This window comes from Thermobia domestica, chromosome 2 (assembly GCF_964235325.1).
Source record: "Thermobia domestica chromosome 2, izTheDome1.hap1.1, whole genome shotgun sequence".
NCBI classification, from domain to species: Eukaryota; Metazoa; Arthropoda; class Insecta; order Zygentoma; family Lepismatidae; genus Thermobia; species Thermobia domestica.
The window spans coordinates 293,220,998-293,241,694 of NC_137455.1; the positions used below are offsets into that span (position 1 = coordinate 293,220,998).

At 35.5% G+C, this 20,697-nt stretch overlaps 1 protein-coding gene across 1 annotated transcript in view; it reads right to left on the reverse strand.

The window, feature by feature from the left end:
• Positions 1 to 7,171, reverse strand: part of LOC145678582 (aminopeptidase N-like) — a 94,332-nt gene extending 87,161 nt beyond the window's left edge. The window contains exons 1-3 of the mRNA XM_081748898.1: positions 6,692 to 7,171; positions 5,634 to 5,789; positions 1,606 to 1,914 (exon numbers count right to left, since the gene is read on the reverse strand). Coding sequence (XP_081605024.1) covers positions 1,606 to 1,914; positions 5,634 to 5,789; positions 6,692 to 7,143 — 917 coding nt within the window. The 5' untranslated portion in view covers positions 7,144 to 7,171. The remainder of the gene's footprint in view (positions 1 to 1,605; positions 1,915 to 5,633; positions 5,790 to 6,691) is intronic.
• Positions 7,172 to 20,697: the final 13,526 nt, after the last annotated feature.

The window sequence follows — 20,697 nt, forward strand, 5'->3', positions numbered from 1 at the left end:
ACATGGAATGTGAGGGCGATCATTCTCGAATAGAGAATGCTAAGAAAACATTTAACATTGAGATAAGAATTTCACAAAAATATTAACAAATGGTTCGAATGGCAAGGGGAAAGAAGCCAACCTCTGTTGTGAAAATGAGTCAAAAGGGTTTTCTTCCTTTTTCTGATCTTCCAAAGATCGTACTTGTTCATCGCCACAACGACAGCGAAGGCAGAAGATTTAACTTTCTCAATATACGTTGGTTACGATACGAACGAGAATTTGGTATAACTCAATGCAAGGCGACTTGCAACGATGACGATTTGATTTACGTCGCAGAGGGTCAATAATAAATGATGTTCTGATAGAACCGTCAAATTCTGGACCTAACTCGATAAATCAAGCTAAGTATGAAGATCTTATTTTACTTTTACCACTTATACTAGATCCAATCTATCACCCATTTTATGGGAACTTGAAAACACCAAAAAGTGTACCTTCTATTGATCCAGGAGCTACTCTTATTGATGATGCTGATTAAAACAGTGGTAACGATATTATTCTGTATGATAGCATCTTTACAGTGTTCCACGTACCACTGAGTGATTTTTTAACATGAAAGACAATGACAGAAACAAAAGAAAGAAACATTTTGTATTACTTTCCTTTCATATTATAATAATGATTTTGTGGTTCCGGAAATTGTTTAGTTTGATGTCAAATACACTGGTAAAACCTTCTTTGTGTATGTAAAAAAATTTAACAATAAAGTTTGTTCGTAGTGCGACTTATCCTCTTTTACAACATACAGCCTAAGTCGAACAATGCTTGTTTATATATATATATAAATCTCAAAGACAAAATAGCAAAATATGTACAGTTAAATATTCAAACTTGCGTTCACTTAATTTGGCTTCAGGTAGAGTAAATATTTCTGTTCCAAAAATGCATCCAAAAATTCAACAAAACTTTAAATCTTTCTCCTGAAGGGTAGCATTTTTGACTTATTCCCTTTTACGTTGTGATTCAAGAATTTTACATTGAGATTAGTGATTAATGCGAATTGAATGTTACATTAGTTAGCATGAGCAACTTTTAGTGCATAAACTTAAACACCTTGATAGAGCAATGGTCAAGTTTTAACGAGGAACACCGACTCAGTTCTGATGACTTAAAATCTATCAGAATTTTCAGGCTTTTCTATTGTCCGTCACAAGAAAGAATATACAGTACGAAAGATTTAACTTATTTATTGTTTAATTAGTAGTTGAACCCTTGACACTGACAGAAGACTAAACAATCCAACATTAAGTTCCTATTAGAAGATTAAGTTACTACAATATAGACTAGATTTTTGGTTTAATTTTTGCATATGCGCATATTACATATTTTATTCTCTGGATATTCTTTTTCTCCACCCTAGAATCAACACTTTTCTTTTAAAATTAGTTAAAATGGAATATTTCAATTTAAATAGTATTTAGAAAACTGTAGACAAGCAGTTCTTTATGTACTTTCATCTTGTGTAAAAATATGATATGGTTTTAAATAATGATAACATGTGTAAGAAAATATATTTCAGAAACTAACCTATTACTCTTACCAAGTAACCACACGTCTCAATACCTGTATGTGATAAGTCCCCAATTTTCCATTGCTCCTGCTTCGAAATCGGGAACAGCTAAGTTATCCATCTTGGGCAAAGGAAAGCTTATATTGAAATATTCTTCGTAGAAATCGAGAATTTTGCTTCCAACTTCGAGACTGTAATTTACATCTTCCTTGTTTTGATCCCGGGTCCACACTCGAAAAGAGTGATTGTTAGAGGTTACCGTCTCTGCGGGCGAGAAGTCCGTTAATGCGAAAGCTACCAAATAAGTACTCATCGGTACTGATTTCTCGCACTTATCCCAAAACCATCCTGGATTTCCCTCCCTGGAAAAAAGATGGAAATTTTAGACTGAATGTGTATTGTATATGCACACATATAATATTGGATCTGTAGTCAGAAATAATGTTGTCATACTAGGTTTTGAAATGAAATTATATGCTTTCATTCTAGAATTAATATCACGGCAGACCAGGTTAAGAACAAAAATATTTTAAAGACCATCAAATTGATATCATACTAACATAACTAGAGTGGACACGGGAGCGAGAGTCTGCAGAAACTAGATTATTTTAGTTACGTACTGAATGAAGTGGATTAAATAATTAGTACGTTTCGCACACAATAATGCAAGTCATTTAGTTCTTACGGCTGACGATAACTTTGCATTGAAGATATGAGAACGTTGGATTTTACCAGGACCTATATTCTTCTAAAGTACATAATTTTTACCATCTCTCTTATTACAGAAGATTTGTTTTGGTACCAGTTCATACACCAAGATAAACCAAATGGTGCTCCACTTATAATCAATAAACCAATTGTAATCAAAGGAAGTTATTTTCCCATTTGACCTTAATGATACCACGATTTCCAGAAATATTGAAAAAATCTTTAAAACCCGTAAAGATATTTTGCAAGATTGCAATGAATAAAATTATAAAATTTTGTATAAAGTTTACGCAATTGTGCAACTAACTGAAGGGCGTAATTTAATAGATGCATATAGACATTCTACATTTTCAATCATAAATATATTCAACTACTTTATTGCATGTCTTGATTGGTGTTACTAGCAAGTAAAGTAATTAATAAAGATCCTGGGAGCCTCAGCAAAAAAGTATCGTATTTTCGGCATTTAAGGGGTGAATGTTTTAATATGAAGAGACGCTGTGCACATTTACCTACTTATTTTTGTATTTGTATAGTTCTAAATACAGTGCATTGACTATTTAAAGTGTAATACCAGTAATAAGCACAAATAACAGAATATCAACAAAAACATTAACAAACATACACACAATATTATTTACAACTTAATTTTACGCACTACGGGTCGAATTTTTTTATAGTGGGAAATATGTCTGTAGTAGGTTGAAGACTTGAATTCAGTGGAAACATGTGCATGAGTATCCTTTCGGGCAACTCTAAGTTTTAATACATAGAATAGACTCAAAAATGAAGTGCGAGAAATAGAGGGTGGTGAGAGTAGTATTTTTTTCTCGACGCTATAGTTAGTGTCTCCTTACATGATAGTTTGAATTACATTTATAGTTAGATATGAAATGAAACTTTTCTTTCAGTTATGCTTTGTACACAAAAGCACGTCAACAATACAAACGAACGATGCTCACGGAATAGTGGCTAAAAGATAGCAGGATGATATGGAAGAACATGAGACACAATCAGACACAATCCAGACACAATATTCTCCTACCACAAATGCCCATATAGCTACAAATGTGTGTGTGTGTGCAAACGTACAGCACGAAGTGAATTTTACCTCATTGTGTCCCATTATTCTCGATTAATTTTAGTCTCAAACAACAAGGTTGTTTCGTAAGTTTGGATGAAGACACTTGCAAAATATCATTAAAATAAGGTAAATTTTACGAGAATTATCGTAAAATGGTTAGACATACAAACGAACAAACACATAAATGTCAGTTGAGGCGAATGATAGAAGCTTGCTATATTCACTTCAATAAAATTAGTAGAGAAATTGTTTGGGCATTTGCAATTGAAAGGAAAGAAAGTCAGTTCAATGTTCTTGAGAAAATGCTATCAAATCAAGAGTCTTTGGAAATTATTTTAGTGTGTTGAATTGTCTATATCTATTACCAAAATGGACACTTTTTGTAATTAACTTAGACAAGAAAAAATTATAGTGACACAATGAGATTTGCACAATGTTTCATCCATCGGCATCGAGTACTTTGTTGTATAACAATAACTCAAAGGCAGTATAAACAAGAAAGTTGGTACTTGAAATAGAAGTGAAAAACAGCAATATCCGGGTCTTGCTTATGATAAGATCGTAGATAAAAGTAGCTAGTTTGGTTCGTAAAACTGCTATAAAACATGGTACCAACCAATCAGTACGGACCAAAGCAGATAAAAGGCAATATATACCTTTGTGGAAATAGGTTTTCACGCGTGGCAAAAAGTTATACAAGTTAACTTTGAAACTGAAGATAGAAATTCTTTTCATAAAATGACTGTTTTGACATGTAATTCACTGAAGAAAGGCATTATACTGAATCGACTTCGACGTAGGTTGTTTCATTAAATGAAATGCAAATGGCAAGACAGCCATTCTGAAGGTCATGACATCCCATAAATATAATGGTTAGTAAGCGTTATTAATTCGTGAACTTGGTGACTGAATATTTTTGAAGTTGATTAATCTTCCAGCAGATGTTCCTGAATTAAAATCTCGGCTCCTGCATCCTAAATAGAAATGAATATCCCATGAAATCCTAAGTGATAAAAAGCATTAAATTGCTACACATTCAGAATAATTTATTGGATTAAAATGAAATCTTTCAGTTTTACGTCCTACGCTTATGCCGGCAAGGCTAAAAGAGACGGTGATGATGAGAAATGAATGGAAACGGGAGAACCCCAAGAAAATCCACGCACACAGTGTTTGTTCACCACAATGTCCAGTTGGCGCGAGCTGGTATCAAACCAGGGACTCCATGCATCAGAGTTAAACGCTCTACCACTTTCTTTTTTAATACTTTATTGTACTCTACCGGATAATTATATAAGAAACAATAAACAAAAAAAGTTGTACTCTTAGGAGCCAATTACATCAAAAAGAATAAAAAAATATACAATAGACACATTAGCAACCTTTGTTTACAAATTGGAAGTGCAATAGTGTGCATGCGTAACAAAAGTTGATGGATGTACAAAGTCACATTACCATTAAAAACATTACATAAAAGCATATCTATAGTGTGGGACGTGATCCACAGAATTGCGTTATGTTTAGTATAGGGATAAAATTGATAATCAAGAAATAACATACAATTGATAGTAGAAGGAGTTGTTCTGGAGATACGGGCAATAATTTTTTTTTATAGTGAGACCAAATTGTAACGTTCTGTGAACAACTATCGAACCGGTGTTGTAGAGTATCTAGAGCATGACAGGTACCGCAGAAAGAGAGGCTGCGGATACCAAATTCAAAGAGTCTTCCGTTAGTAGGGTATATATTATGAACAACACTGTACCAGAGAGATTGCAGGGCAGGGGACAATATCGGTGCATGAATGATCGCCCAGATTTTCGTCCAGTTTTATTGGGTAATGTTCTACAATACGGGAAACAGAAACTGTGATGGAGTGAAATTGATTATATTACACTATTGTTAGCAATGTCATGTACAACGATATAAGTTACTACATATTTATTCGCGTAATCTTAAAATTAGAATACAATACAGATATGCAATAAAATAAAATTTAATCATTTTTGGAATGAAATGATTCTCAGATTGGTTCAGATTCAGATCTGTCGCCAGGTATGATAATGCTCGCTCGTCCGGTCGGTCGTTCTTAACAATTATGATAATGTCACAAACAGTTGAATTATTGCTATTATTATTTGTTTATCTATATGTCACAATGAACTTACTTTCCAGATTTGGGACGCATGGGCATGGAGTTCTTTTAGTCAATCTTAGAATGGGATAGAAGTTTTTTTCTTTTGTTCTGCTATTTTGACTATCAGTAAAATAAAATATACTCATACTTACATTGGAATAGTTTCTGATATAGGCATATTACAGATGCTGCTCATATTCTCTGGTCTTCCAAGAGAAATTTGGAATTTAGCCTTGAAGGCAGGTTCGTCAAAGCAAGGAAACACTCTTCTCGCATTGGTTGGCTCCATGTGAGTTACTGCCAGCCACCTAGATGTAAACAAGTACAACAGTAATATTAATACTGCAGAAGGTAGTGAATGAAAGAATAAATAAATGAATGAATGAATAAATAAATAAATAAATAGACCATAAGATAAATTGCGAGTGCAGCTTAAGGTTTTATTTTTTAGGTGTTAACACTGCGTTGTAGAGTGGAGAAAGGGGAGAATATGTCTCACCAGAGCTAATTCCAAAACATAACAAAAAACAGTATACAGTACTTAAATTTTAAAAATAGTATACAACATACATATTAATATTATGGTATGAAATATAGAATCAAGGATCATTTCGTTTATACTAGAAAAACGTATGTTGACATTTACTTTAGTTACAATTGATTATGACCATCCATGTAACTAATTGACAAATATAATAATTGAATTTTGATATTACGATAGTAACTGTTTGAAAGAACTGGAAACTAAAGAGATGAAAGTGGTTTCCCATAAAAGAACGTACATGGCTTGGAATTGATTCTACGAACATAGCCATAGCCCTCTGGTACTGTGCTGCCATATGTATAAATGGAACCGAATCCTGTTGAAATATCTGATAAAGAGTCAATTTAAAGGAAGCACAGCTTAAGACAACAAACTACTGGTTTCTGTGCTCCAGAATTTAGTTGGTTCTCTCATACAAATAATATTAACCGTTGACAAATTGCAAGTTTTTTAATGTCGGCTCTTGAGGGAATTCACATCGGTAAAAAATTAAATTGCTATCTCTACAAGCGAAGCAAAAAGAAAATTATCTAATACCCTGCTCCTTGTTTAGAAGAATCAGTACACCTGAGCTTCTGACAATAGAGGTTTAGTTTTTACTGATGTGAATTTCCTAAAAGAGTCACTATTGAACTTACTTGAGAGAAGAAAATAACCTATACTTACCTCTTTTCTCCAGTTTTTGAATGCGTGTAACTACTTCTGTAATATCCCATTAAATGTTCTGAGATGTTCCCTTTGTATGGTATCTCTATTATGTATTTATTGTCTTTTACTAATTCACTTCCAAGCTCCATGGTATAAAATTCGTTTTCTTTATAGTATCTATGTTCAGTGATAAAAATATTGGTCTCATTTTTATCATATACTTTTACAGATTCCTCGTCTACTTGAAGGTCTTTTAGATGAAGTGTAACATAATTCGTTGGTTTAATGCATTTTAACAACATAGTCACTCTTCCACTGAAGGTAAAGTTCTCCAGGTAAGTTATAATTTCTATATGATATTTAATAGGTCTTAATTTACTTGGAAGTCTGTAAGAGTGTTTTGTTCTGGATGGAGTCACTAGTAATACAAGAACTGTGAAAATGCATGCGTGTAAGTTGTAATGCAACATTATACAACTTCATAGGCAAGTGTTTATTAGTTCTCGAACAAAGATAAATAGTTAAAGAATTCGATTAATACTGAAAAGATAAGAAAAAATAAAGTATTAACTCGGAAAATTTAGGTCTGTCTTAGTTTTAGATTTTAAATTTATGTAAGATATTTACATGTAATTAAACTTCCACAGAGCTGAAGTGCATTGTACAGTGTAAGACTATTAGGCTGTTAGAATGAAATATCCACTTGATGCCTGTTGGGAAACTCACCTCAAACCCAAACACAAGAATGGACTAAAGTCACGCATCTAACATCACAAACTCGGTACATATCCAGCAAATAGGCTGAAGGTGCCCAGACAGCCAGGAGGCAGTGCGTAATTTGAATAGTGTCGTAAGAAAACAGGCAATGTAGAACACAAATCTGTGAGTGATTTTTCTTTCTGAAATTCAACCTGGGGCATTCTGCATAGCAAACCGAGAAATCATTAACGGTAGATTTAGATTAGGATTGGTGAATGAACGTACTATTCGCGGCTGGTTTGTCAAATTTCCTTCCGATAACACAAATTTGCAAATTGAACCTGTGGGCACTGATCGACAGAATGTTCGCATGAGCTTCTCAGAACACCGTGGAAGGAGGTATTTGTAAAAGTGTTCGTACCATTGCAGACAAGTTAGACACACACCACATAATTATCTTTCCGCGGCTCAGTGCAATCGATAAGGTTAAATGTTGGACTCATGAGTAGATACTGGTTAACAAAATTTGATGTATGCAGTTCAATGAGTGTATGGAATAATTTGGAATTGCTTACTCGCATCGATTGTCACTTCTGATGAAATGTAGATCCTCTACGACAGTCGCAAACGACCAGGACAGTGATGGAATCGTGATCAACATCCTGAACATTGTTCCAAACTACTCCTCTACCCGATGAAGGTGTTGGTGCTTTTTTATGGTGTGTGTAATCCCTCAAGGCTTTCTTGCTTACAGTCTTGAACTCCATGAAACACAACCCAAAATACTGAGCAAGCATCTATTAATGGTCAAGAGACATGGCGTCTTCATGTTGTACTACAATTTATGCTCACATGTCACTTAAAAGACGGTGAACTCTCCATGAGTTACAATGTGAACGTTTCCACATCCACCAAATTCTAGTGACAGCTCTCCCTACCCCATCTGGCATCTTAATCACTTCTCGGGAAGGAAGACATTTCCTGATGATTGGGTGATGCAACGTGCCGTTGATAAGTTCTTCTCATTGCAGACGCCTACGAAATCTAACTGTCCAGTCCAATTGTTGGTTGAGCGACGGCAAAAGTCTGATTGCAAACGGCGACTATTTTGAGTAACCAGATTTTGTGGTTTTCATTATATTTTTGGCCTTTGGAAATGACCCACCTGGGATGGACATTTCGTTCGCATCAATCTAATGCTTATCTGTTATCCTCTGACATGTGTACAGCTGAAAGGGTAAAACGACAGGGTTTAGTTACGTCACCATACTGTTCTTCGGGGGCCATCAAGTGTAAATTCACTCTATCGTTCCGAAGATAAATCAGAACATATGAATAATTCTTTCAGTGTTGTGGGCAGGTCTTGTGTTTCGTAGTCGTTTTCTAACTACCTTTATATACCAGTATTATTATAGACGCCTTCAGCAATTCGAGCATATCAGCAGACTAGTGACGTCTCCGAGACAAGATGAGATAGAATCTTCCTGATGAGATACCAGATGAAACAGAGCTCTTCCAATAAAACACATCCAATTTCCGAGACAGTATACCACCTTCACGACACCGTTTTAGAAGAAACGTCAATATTTGTCTCCCAGGCAACCCTTAAGCAGATAAAAAAACCTTGAATGTTAAGAAAATACGTAGAAAAAAATATTTTAAAATATCAATTGTTATATAACTTACTCTCCCTCCTACAAAATGGATTCTCTTGAAGTTGTTTCTAAATGAAATTCTTAATATCGAGTTCTTGTACCGGAAAACTTATGATTCCTCTAGTCTTGTGAAACTTTTTAGATTACCCGAAATGATTATTTCCAGTCACCCCTATAAGCTCAAAACTTAGATAATTGCTTTCTTCTGCTAACAGTAAAATAATTGTATTTCTAACTATCTCTATGGTCTACGAAACCCAGAGGTTCAATGCCACATTCAGAAAAGCTCTCCCTTGACCTCTATCCTTAGCCAACTGGATCCAGTTTCTTCTTTGTATTCCTATTTCTGCGACATACATCTTAATATTGTTCTCCCATATGCACCTAAATCTTCCTAATAGTCGTTTACCGATTGATTTTCGAGTTAAGATTTTGAAAGCATTCCTACTTTCTTCCATCCTGGTTACATGGCATTGGCTTGGGCAAAATCATTAAATTTCCACAAATTAGGTTCTCATAATTCGAATCTTAACATTTTCTCTCGAGATGTATCTAAATCTCTTGCACGCGAAAACGGTAAACTCGCCTAGTTTCACAGAAATCCATTGAGGCAAAAAGAGTTATTACTCTCTGGAAATAAATTGTCCCGAATTCGTCTTTCAACAATGGTCTTTTTTGAAAACAAGAAAAATAACTTAGGTGGACATCAAAATGGTAGATTACCTGGGTTCGATTTGTAATATGCCATTACAGTCTAATGTGATGATGTTTTAATAGGAGGGTGCCCGAAATTTTTTGCACCGACTGTACTTGACGTTTAACAAAAAATTTCTGGCTGTTCATATAATTCGTAATTTTGTTTGTTATTCTATTTCAAATTAACATGGAAAGCTGTAAAATATTCATTAGGAATTATAGTTTTGGGAATCAATATCTTTATTTATATATTAAATTAGTTATAAGTCTTGTATACGGATATGTAAATGGATTATTACAATTCTTACGGTGTCAGTGCGATCTGAAAATATAGGTCTACCATTGGACGGAACTTTTCGAATAAATAACCAATCTAAAATTCGACAGAATTTTCAGGACCACTCTTCACCTCTCTTTTAGATACCTAGGTCCTTCTGAAATCTAGTTTAATCCAGATTTTACCAAAATTTATTCGCTTCAAAGCCCCACCGCCAAAAATGCTTTGTTTTGATTGGAGGATTCACCCACGCTATGATGTTAGAGCGCGATTATTCCCATTCCCTGCTTGAAATTTTGGTCGACGACATCAGTTTGGTTGCTTCGTAAATGGACTGATTCCTGCAGTGGTAAACATCAAAATTCAGGTAATATTTGGATTTTATTAACGTGTAAAATCGCTGGAAGTCTCAAGGAGCCATAAACTATTAAATTTTCAGAACAAAACTGGACTAAAAAAGCTGAAATAGGAAGTGCAATTTAGTGACGCCATGATTTCATCTACCGATCGCTATGGACAGGATTCAGAAGTAGTGTGATTTCCGTTTTTCTTTTCCTAAAACCGGTTCTGAAGATTAGTGTTTCCCCTGATATTTTCAACTTCCAATTTTCCTGCTAATTGAGGGTTATAAGACCTGTCCATATATAGATTTGTTTATGTAGGTAGCGATGTGATTCTTTTTTTTAACATATATGGCGGTATTCAATTTTGGCGTTGTTAAGATAGGTAGAATAATGCACGTGTAAATTTACAGTAAGGGCTCCTATCTGACTCCTGACTTGGGAGTACGGCTTCCAGCGGGATGAGTTGAACATGTAGTTTGTTCCGGGTTCCTGCCCCTTCAGGGCAGGGGTCCTATTGTTAGCCAATACTTTGATATGTCCCCTCGGGGGCATTGATTAAACAGTTTAAAGAATGTGAATTGGTGAATACAAGGGCCAGTTGGCCCTGTACCTTTCTTTCTCTTTCCTTTTGTAACCGATAGAGCCGATTTAAAAAAAAATGGTAAAATCTGAATGTTGTTGGTGTATATTCATTAGTACAACATGTATTAATGTAGGTTGTAGTTATGGATGTGGCATGTATGTGTTTGTAATGTAGTATCAGTAGTAGCAATTGTAGTTAAGTGATGAAAGAGTGTGTGAAATAATGAAGTATGGACAGTGTATCATTCGTATTTGATCAATATCTAAACGCAACATATCGATCTATAGTAATATCAGAAAATGAGAGTGTCATTGTATAAAAATTCCGTGTACAAGGTCACATTCAGTGGTTCAAGGGTTGATCATATCGTCGCTAGCCCTCTAGTGTCAAAAGTCAGTACTAACCGTCATTCTTATGTCGATGCTCTTAGTGATTTAGTTTCCATGGAATTAACCCTTCTTTTCAAAATAAAACCTAGTAAGTATAATTCCCAGCCCATATGGATGTATAGTTAGGTTAAGTGACCCAAAACTAATGTTTTCTGAAAATTACAACATTCTACTTAGTCTAGAAATCGAAATATTTAAGTAAATAAACAATACGTAACTTCTTAACAGAAGTCGGGCGATATGATGCTAGTTCTTCGCTTTGAAATTATATTAAATGTTCATTTTTTTGTGGTTGCAGAATAATTTCATTGTTGTCAGAATTTCATAAACATTAAATATTATCGCAGATAATTCTATTTTCAGTGAACATACGTATGATTTTTTTCTTTCTTAATAAAGCTACCAGGTATTACATAGTATTGTATGTGTGGTGAAAGAGTCTTGAGTTCAAATGAGGTTGTCGTGCAGTGATTGGAATGGGAAATGTTTGTAGTGACTATAGATTTTAAAGTATTATGATGAAATGTGTATGTAGGCTGGGCGTAGATAGAGGAAACAGGGTGTTTGTAAAATATAGCGTCGTAGTAAATGGAAAAAGATGATGATATGAATATATGAATATTTATTTCAATATGAATATGAATTATATGAATATTATAGTAGATGAATATAGATTATAGGACACCCATATAGTTATATATATAGTAGCTCAGTGCATACTTCGCCACGTGTCGATATATATTCGTATACGTATTGAGTAGATACGTGTAGTTACAAACATCTCAGGTTCTGACCCCTGCACCGGAATATCACGCGGACAGGAGGGCGATATATAGTCGGACTATGGCAATACTTTGTAGTTTAATGTGTTATAGTAATGATCAACTATAATATCATCTGATAGCATGGGTAGCATCGTACAATCGCTGACTAGACATATTGAATAATAAATTATGGAAAGACAATAGTTATACAACGGGGCTGTAGTGAATTATATTTTTCGGTCGGTTTTAAAATAGAATATCCTGCTCCGTGAGATTTTTTTTCACGTTACCTACTCGGGCTAGCTTACAGTATTCATGAAGGCGACAGCTCTGACAGGGTTACAGAATCAAAACAATTAGTTATTGAAATTTATTTTCCCGTACCCGGGCATCGACCCCTCCCCCCTTGAATATTTTCGTTTTCTTTTCTCAGTTTTCAAACTAGATAGTGATGGAAATTAATCGATGCCTCAGAATTTAGCGCATTCTGCGAAGGGGAGCTATCGGTGATGTTTGGTCATTGAAATCACCGATCCAAAATTCAGTTTATTTAATTTTTTTTTATTTTGGCAAATCACTAATTAGGGATATCTTAGCTATTACTCTAGTTTCATTACTATTCTGGAATCTTTTAGTTTCCGAGAGGTCGGATGATTTTTTTCTTTTGAAATTCTAAATTAGCGCCGTCTCTAACCTTCCGGAGGATTCCGGGATCTGCAAGGGTGTTGACCGGATACTGTGAGTGGTGGGATTTCCCTAAAGCCTTCGTCTTTCCGAAAATCCCATCGAGGACACAGACTTGTCTCAACTTTGCAGACATATTTTTTCGGCTATTTATTTGGTAAGCCGAACCCTTTTGGGCATAAAAGAGAATATTTGGTTATAGTATGTTGTATACGTAAATTCGACCCTTTATCTTTCGTAGTTGTAGTGTTCTGTCTCCTCTCTTTTTACCTATACTTCTTCTCTAGAGTTTTTTTTTTAATTTCAACCTTCCCCCCCGATTTTGAACTTGTCGCTTACAATTTATTTAACGTACAACTCTGATCTAAAATTACCAGCTGAGACGTTGCCAGACACGATTCATGGATAGAGTAGATAATGATTGGGTCCTCCATCACATTTTGACCTATTGCCAAAATGAATAACGACTTCATATTTGACGACACTTCAATTACGTTCTTTCACCGTCGTCCCTCTTAAGTTTTTTTTAATCCATTGGTCACTTTCCTTCCGTTTTGGTTTTCGTTTATCTTGTAGTTAATCTGGGCCCAGAAATTGTATTTTGGTTTATCTATTTATATCTTTAGGAATGCTCTGTGTTACGTGCCTGCCTCAAAAAGTTTTTTTTTTCGATTCATGCACGAATTGACTATATGAAAGTTAACATTTATAGACGCGCGGTATCAGATAAAAAATCAATTCTTTTTCATATGTAATGTCGGAAGTCATTTGTTTTTTTTTGTACAATGTTTGCAACCTTATCAGAAATTATTGTTGGGGTTATTAATTTAAATGTGTGCGCATTTATTAAATATATATATATATATATATATAGAGAGAGAGAGAGAAATGAATACGTCGAAATGTACATGTACTTAGTATGTGAATATGATGTTAAAGTAAAAGTAGGATATTAAATGTATTATATGGATATATGTAAGAGCGCTCGTGTCTGTCCCCCCAAACGTGTATTGGTTGCTATAGTTTACCAGTAAGTTTCCGACGAAGATAAGAATATAGATTTTTGTCAAGAATACCGCCGTGCACTCAAATAATTTTCCTTTCTTCTGAATAGATGTAAATCATAACCTATGTAATTATTTATTGGCATGTATTAAGAAGTAACGGCAGGTCTAAATGTAACCCACATCATAATGTATATTATCCCTGAACTACCAACCTAAAACCATTGTGGAAAGTGTACCTTTAATACCTCTCACCTGCATATGTATCCTGTGACTTGACCAGTGTTTTTTTTATCCTCAATGTAAATAATCATACTCCTTACACCTGTGGAAGATCGTCTTAAATTCGAACCATATATACATATATACAAAAGTGATCCTAAGGAAAGGTTTCATAACGTGTCCCAGTGTTAAACAAATAACTTGAAATTATCCAATTAATAAATCTGGAAATGGACTGACTAAGAGGAGAAACATCCTCTGGCGGAAAGGATTTCAAAATCCCTAGATGGGTATAAACGTTACAGTATGCGAGTGCAGACGTAAACTGCTAATAGTCACAAATTAAATATAGTTGATGTATGTTTTTTTATAAACCAATAGTTATATATATATATATATATATATATATATATATATATATATAGATAGATAGATAGATATGTATAAACACAAACTAAGTTAAATGGAGCGAAATGTTTTGGACGCTACAAGTAGTGCGCGATTTGTGATTTGAACGCTCAGAATTATTAATATTTTATTGCTCAATGTGAAGTAGAGACTCATAAGTTCTATTACACCCAAAAGTTTTTTTTCTTTTCTTTTTCTTTGTCCATTTTTTTTAAAAAGTAAAATAAGTGTCTTCTTTGCGTATGTCGCAAATCATAATTTCGCTTTAGCATGCCTAAGATATAATATGTGTAATTATTTTTTTTCCCATTTGTCAATATGATCAAATATATAAAGACTTACTAAAGTATAATTCTGTGTATTCTATTGATATATAACCAAGAACTTGTGCTTTTAATAATTTTTTATAATTATTTCTCTTTTTTTACTATGAATAAATAAACTATGTAATAAACTATTTGTATCTTTGTAGTTAGTTGGTTTCCTTTAAACATATATACACTGTCCTGAGTGAGTGAGCGAGTAAATGCATGATAGATTTAATTTAAGTAATTTAGTGATATCATTGGTCATATTAACATCTATAATATATGTGTCATGCTTTATTATATGTGTTAAGGTAAATAACCTAGGTCATGAAGGACCGCTACTAACGGTTTAAATCGGCTCTAGGAGTGAAACGAAAATAGCAGGATGAGCCTAAATACGACATCTTTCTTCCAGGAAGTTGAAACCCTTATTGATACGATACATAAATTTATATTGAGTTTACAACTTTGATTTTTTTTTCTCTTGGCTAATTCATATGTGTGGTCAATCCTAGAGATACTGGATGGTTATCAATCATTGTTTGGAATAACTCTACGAAGAATAATTTCGATTTTCTCCTTTCCTGGTCTAGGTCTGGGCAACCCCACAAACGTGGTGCCTGGAGCTAGGTCGGGGTGGTATGGAGGAACATGTGTTTATTTCGAAGCATTCTAAAATTGATTAATCGTTGATAACATTTAAAATGATTCATCTTTCAACGACTTTCCCGACTTCTTACTATATTCCCGGAATTATCCAGTAATCTATTTCGTATTAAAATACTCTATTTGTTGTGACAGGATAATTTTCATTTAGAAATAGAAAAAGTAAGAGAAGAAAACGGTGTCATGACTGAGAGTAGTCGCTATTGGCGCGGTCAATAAGTTGTTTCGATGAGTTTCTTCGGAAGTCCGATATGGGATAATTAACCATGAGACGAGTATGCATTAAGGGACGAACAATAATAAGAAAGTTTATTGAAATTTACTTTATTGGAAAATAATCAGGATTTCAATTAGTAGGTGTTGTTTAGTAATTGCCCTCGTAAAAAAGAGAATTAATTTTAGCGACTACACTACATGCACTCTCTTCTTCGTTTACTACTTTTTTTTACCGTTTTCTTTCAGATTCCCGGCGGGAGCTCATGTGGTTCGGATTCCACGTTAATCAGTAGGTCCACGTCTCACATAGCCTCGCTGCTGAACGGGACGTAAAACTCAAAATCGATCGATCAAAATGGTAGATTCATCTAATATAATGGAAAATGGTAGTCAAATAAGCTTATTGATCTGCGTCAGGGATGTCAAATTCATACATCATGAGCCACATGTTCCTTGACTCATTTTCCTGTGGCTCTCGGTTTACCTTGAGAAGAAAACAATGTATAATTTACTTATTTACAAATTGTAAAGATTTTTTAAAAATTGCATTTCTTTGTATGTGCAGTTCAAAGAAAGCTAATAATTTGCATTGGATGTGATTTCCGTGGTACGTATCAGTCGTACGCAGTGCATATTCAAGTGGTACGTATCAGTGTCGTCAGCGTACATATAAAAAGGAACAAATCCTTAACAAGGTCTAGGTTAACAGACAATTATTTAACTTTCATTCTGAAAATTGGTAATGTGAGCTGCGTGTCTCAAGATATCAGGAAATTAGTTGCATAAAAAGTTTCAGGTATTGGGAAAGAAACAACAGATATCAATGTACTGCGCGTATTTCCTTATGTTGCATCCATCTTTTTAAATACATCATAAAGTATAAAAATGTTTTCTTTCAATTTTTTCTTGCTGCTTGCCCTATTTTACGCTGATATTATTTGGCCCAGTTGAGATAGAGTTTGACATGCCTGATATATATTTTGCCGTGAGTAATGTTTTGAGTAATGCAGTACTTCCGCAACAATTTTTATAGAGGTAGTTAGTGAGTACTTCAGATTGTATGCCCGTAACCAAATTGCCTGTACGAAAGTTGTTGCGAGCTCCTCCGTGGCTAAGCGGTTAGCGTACGCGCCTTTGGCGTGGAAGATCCGGGTTCGATTCCCGGCGGGAGCTCATGTGGTTCGGATTCCACGTTAATCAGTAGGTCCACGTCTCATATAGCCTCGCTGCTGAAAGGGATGCTAAACTAAAATCAACTCAACTCAACTCAACTCAAAAGTTGTTGCGTGAGTACCTTAGGATTCTGAAACATGTATTTTCGGATAGAGCACATATTAGTTCTTAAGTAAAGTCTTGACCCGACTACGGTAGACCCCATAGTTTTGGAGTTATGGGCCTTTAAATTTCATTTTTTTTTTCATGTTTTCGGCAGCCTTTAACTCCGAAAGGAAGCATTTGTGTACCGAGGTTGGTCTATACTTTTCGTCTTATTTTGGTATCAGGAATCACCTCCCAAACGTTGTCGATGTTGTTTTGAAACACCCTATATATATATATATATATATATATATATATATATATATATATATATATATATATATATATATATATATATATATATATACGAGGGTCACTACGAAAGTTTTGAGATACGCATTGTTGTGGCACAGTATTTGAATTCCAACAATTGCGTTCGGTAGTGTTATCCAGAGCAAAGAAGCAAAGCAAGTTTCAACTCGCCTCGCTTATCGGCGTGGACGTATCGCCTTCACTTGTTTGTTGATGTGAGGAGTTTCGGCTGTCTAGAATGGAGCTCGAAAGGGAACATTTTCGGGCAATGATCCTTTACGATTTCAAAAGTGGTTTGAACGAGACACAAAGCCTTGACCTTTGCAGGGGGCATTTGGGGACCTTGCTCCTTCCCATGCTACAATTTTTCGGTGGTTTGGTGAATTCAGAAGAGGCGGACATCGCTTAAAGATGAAGAGAGAGCTGGACGTCCGGCAACAGCTGTGTCAGATGAAAACATTGACGCTGTGGAACAAATGATTCGAGAAAAATCCTCGAACAACTTTCAAGGACATTGAATCTACAGTGAACATTGGATCGCCAGCAGTAACAATAATTCTTCATGATCATCTTCGCCTCACGAAGTTTTCATCTCGTTGGGTTCACTTTGACTGAACAGCAGAAGCGCATGCGTGTGGAATGGTGTGAAGAAATGCTTGCAAGATTTGATGGAGGCAATTCTCGACGCGTCTGTGACATTGTTACTGGTGATGAGACTTGGATCTATTAATTTGACCCTGAAAATCAACGCCAGTCTACAGTTTGGATCTTTCCAGACGAAAATCCACCCACAAAAGTGAATCGACCGCGAAGTGTGGAGAAGAAAATGGTCGCAACTGTCTTCTCCAAATCTGGCCATGTTGCAACTGTTCCACTTGAAGAACAAAGGACTGTTACTGCTCAGTGGTATACCACTGTTTGCCTAACAAAAGTGTTCCAAAAGCTTCGAGAACGAGGTCCAAGAACTGGATTGCGTGGGGTCCTGCTTCATCATGACAACGCTTCCACACACACGGCCAACATCACAATTCAGATTTTAGAATCTACGGAGGTCAAACTTATGACTTATCCGCCGTATAGCCCTGACGTGGCCCCGTGTGATTTTTTTTTTCAGAATCAAAGATCGCATGCGTGGGAAGAGATTTTGCAGCCCTGAAGAAGCTGTAGTGGCTTACGAGAATGAACTTTCAACACTTGAAGAAAAAGATTGGCAACACTGCTTCCAAAAGTGGTTTTCGAAGATGCAAAAGTGTGTCCTGTGTAATGATGAATACTTTGAGAAAATGTAAGTGTTAAATTGATTTTAAGTATGTAAGTTATTTCATATCTCAAAACTTCCGTAGTGACCCTCGTATATATATATATATATATGGGTCGGTGGGTGTATTAGTAGGGATGGCCAAAATTTTCCGGAATCCGGATTCCGGAAATTTTGTTTTCCGGAATCGGAAAATTTACTTTCCGGAATTCGGAAAAATTCCGGATTTCGGAAAAATTCCGGAATTCAGAAAAATTCCGGATTTCGGAAAAATTGCGGAATTCAGAAAAAATCCGGATTTCGGAAAAATTCCGGAATTCAGAAAAATTCCGGATTTCGGAAAAATTCCGGAATTTAGAAAAATTCCGGAATTCGGAAAAATTCCGGATTTCGGAAAAATTCCGGAATTCAGAAAAATTCCGGATTTCGGAAAAATTCCGGAATTCAGAAAAAATCCGGAATTCGGAAAAATTCCGACATTCGGAAAAAATCCGGAATTTAGAAAAAATCGGAATTTTTCCGATTTTACTTTCCGGATTCCGGAAAGTAAAAATTCTGGAATTGGCCATCCTTAGCTAGTAGCTGTTAAAAGAGAAACACAATAATGAATAGGCTATATATACGGTATTAATTTCTTGTAGTTGGATATGTCTTTATCATTTACGTAGACAATTGCTACTGCAGTTATTTACTACTTTATGAGAAAGGTCTTATTTTCACACACAAAAAAGTCGCCGGTATGTCTCAAACATTATCGCGTTCCCACCTGCAGCTGCTCCAAAGCACTGCAAGCAAACTACTTTTTAACCAGGCGAAAGGCAGTGAAGGAAAATAAATCTCAACAAATATTCTAATAACATTCGCTTATTGTCAACATACCTACAGTGAGCGCAGAAAGTGTTCGTACACCGTGCATACTTTATATTGAAAACAGCTAGCATGAGAACGGAAGGTGGAATATATATATATAACCAGAATTAAGACTACACATTCATACATTTTATTTCTATATACAAGAGAAAGGCCAAACAAAGACAATCACTGTTTTGTTCAGAAGAAAAGAGAGAATTCCTTTTTTGTAAACGCAAAAAGTCACCGTACACTTATGATTGAATTAATGCTTATAAAGTATATTAAGTTATTTAATATTTTGTGGGATTACCCTGTGTGTTAATGATTGTCTGTAGTCTTCGTGGCATTGATTTCACCTGTAGTAGTTCGTAGTTCTGTAGCTTCGGGACTGATTATGTCCCATTCTTCTTGAATAGTTTTTCTTAGGCCTTCTTTAGTAGACAAGCTGTGCCTTCTGATTCTTGTCTCCAGAACAGATCATAGATGTTTTATGGGGTTCATGTCTGGGGATTGGGGAGGTGTGCGAAGCTGTTTGAAGGTATTATAGAGTCAGGGGCGGATCCAGAGGGGGGCGGTCGCTCCCCCCCACAAGAGGAAACTCTTATTTTATATATAGATAAACCCATCCATAACAAGTTTGGAGCTCCTAAAAGTAGCAGTATTACCGCCGACCGCCCCCCCAGAAGTCCGTCCTGAATCCGCCCCTGGCAAACCTTGCAGACAGGCCTCGTTCAACAGTACAAACAATAATTGCGATGTATAATGTTTCTATCACTGTGCGAAACCATAAAAAAATAATAATAATAAAAAAAAGAACTGGAAGACCAAGAGTGTTGAGTGAACAAGTTAAACGTTACATTATTAGGGAAAGAAAAAAGGTTCCAAAAAGTAGTGCTGTGCAATTGGCAACGGATCTGGAAACACGCGGTGTTAAAGTATCAGCCAGTACAGTGCGGAATATTTGCAGGGTATCATGGTCGGATAGCCAGGAAAATGTTCTGGGTGAACAAGACAAATCGTATAAAGAGACTAAAGTTTGAAAAAGAGTATAAAGATAAGGGATCAGGCTTCTTTCTGGAATAGGGTCATATTTTCGGACGAAAGTAAATTTAATTTTATCGAGTCCAATGGGACTCGTATGGTATGGCGCAAGGTGAATACAGAGATGAATCCTCAAAATCTCGTCTCTAAAGTAAGACACGGAGGAGGGTCCGTGCTCGTCTGGGGTTGTATGAGTGCCTCAGGAGTGGGTCGTCTCCACCTTATCGATGGAGTGATGATCCACAAAGTGTATATTAACATATTAAAGGAATATCTCCATACTAGTGCGCAGAAGATGGTTCTTGAAAACAATTTATTGTTCAGCAAGACAACGACTCCAAACATACAGCGGAAAATACTCGATTGTGGCTACTCTAAACAGGGGCGGA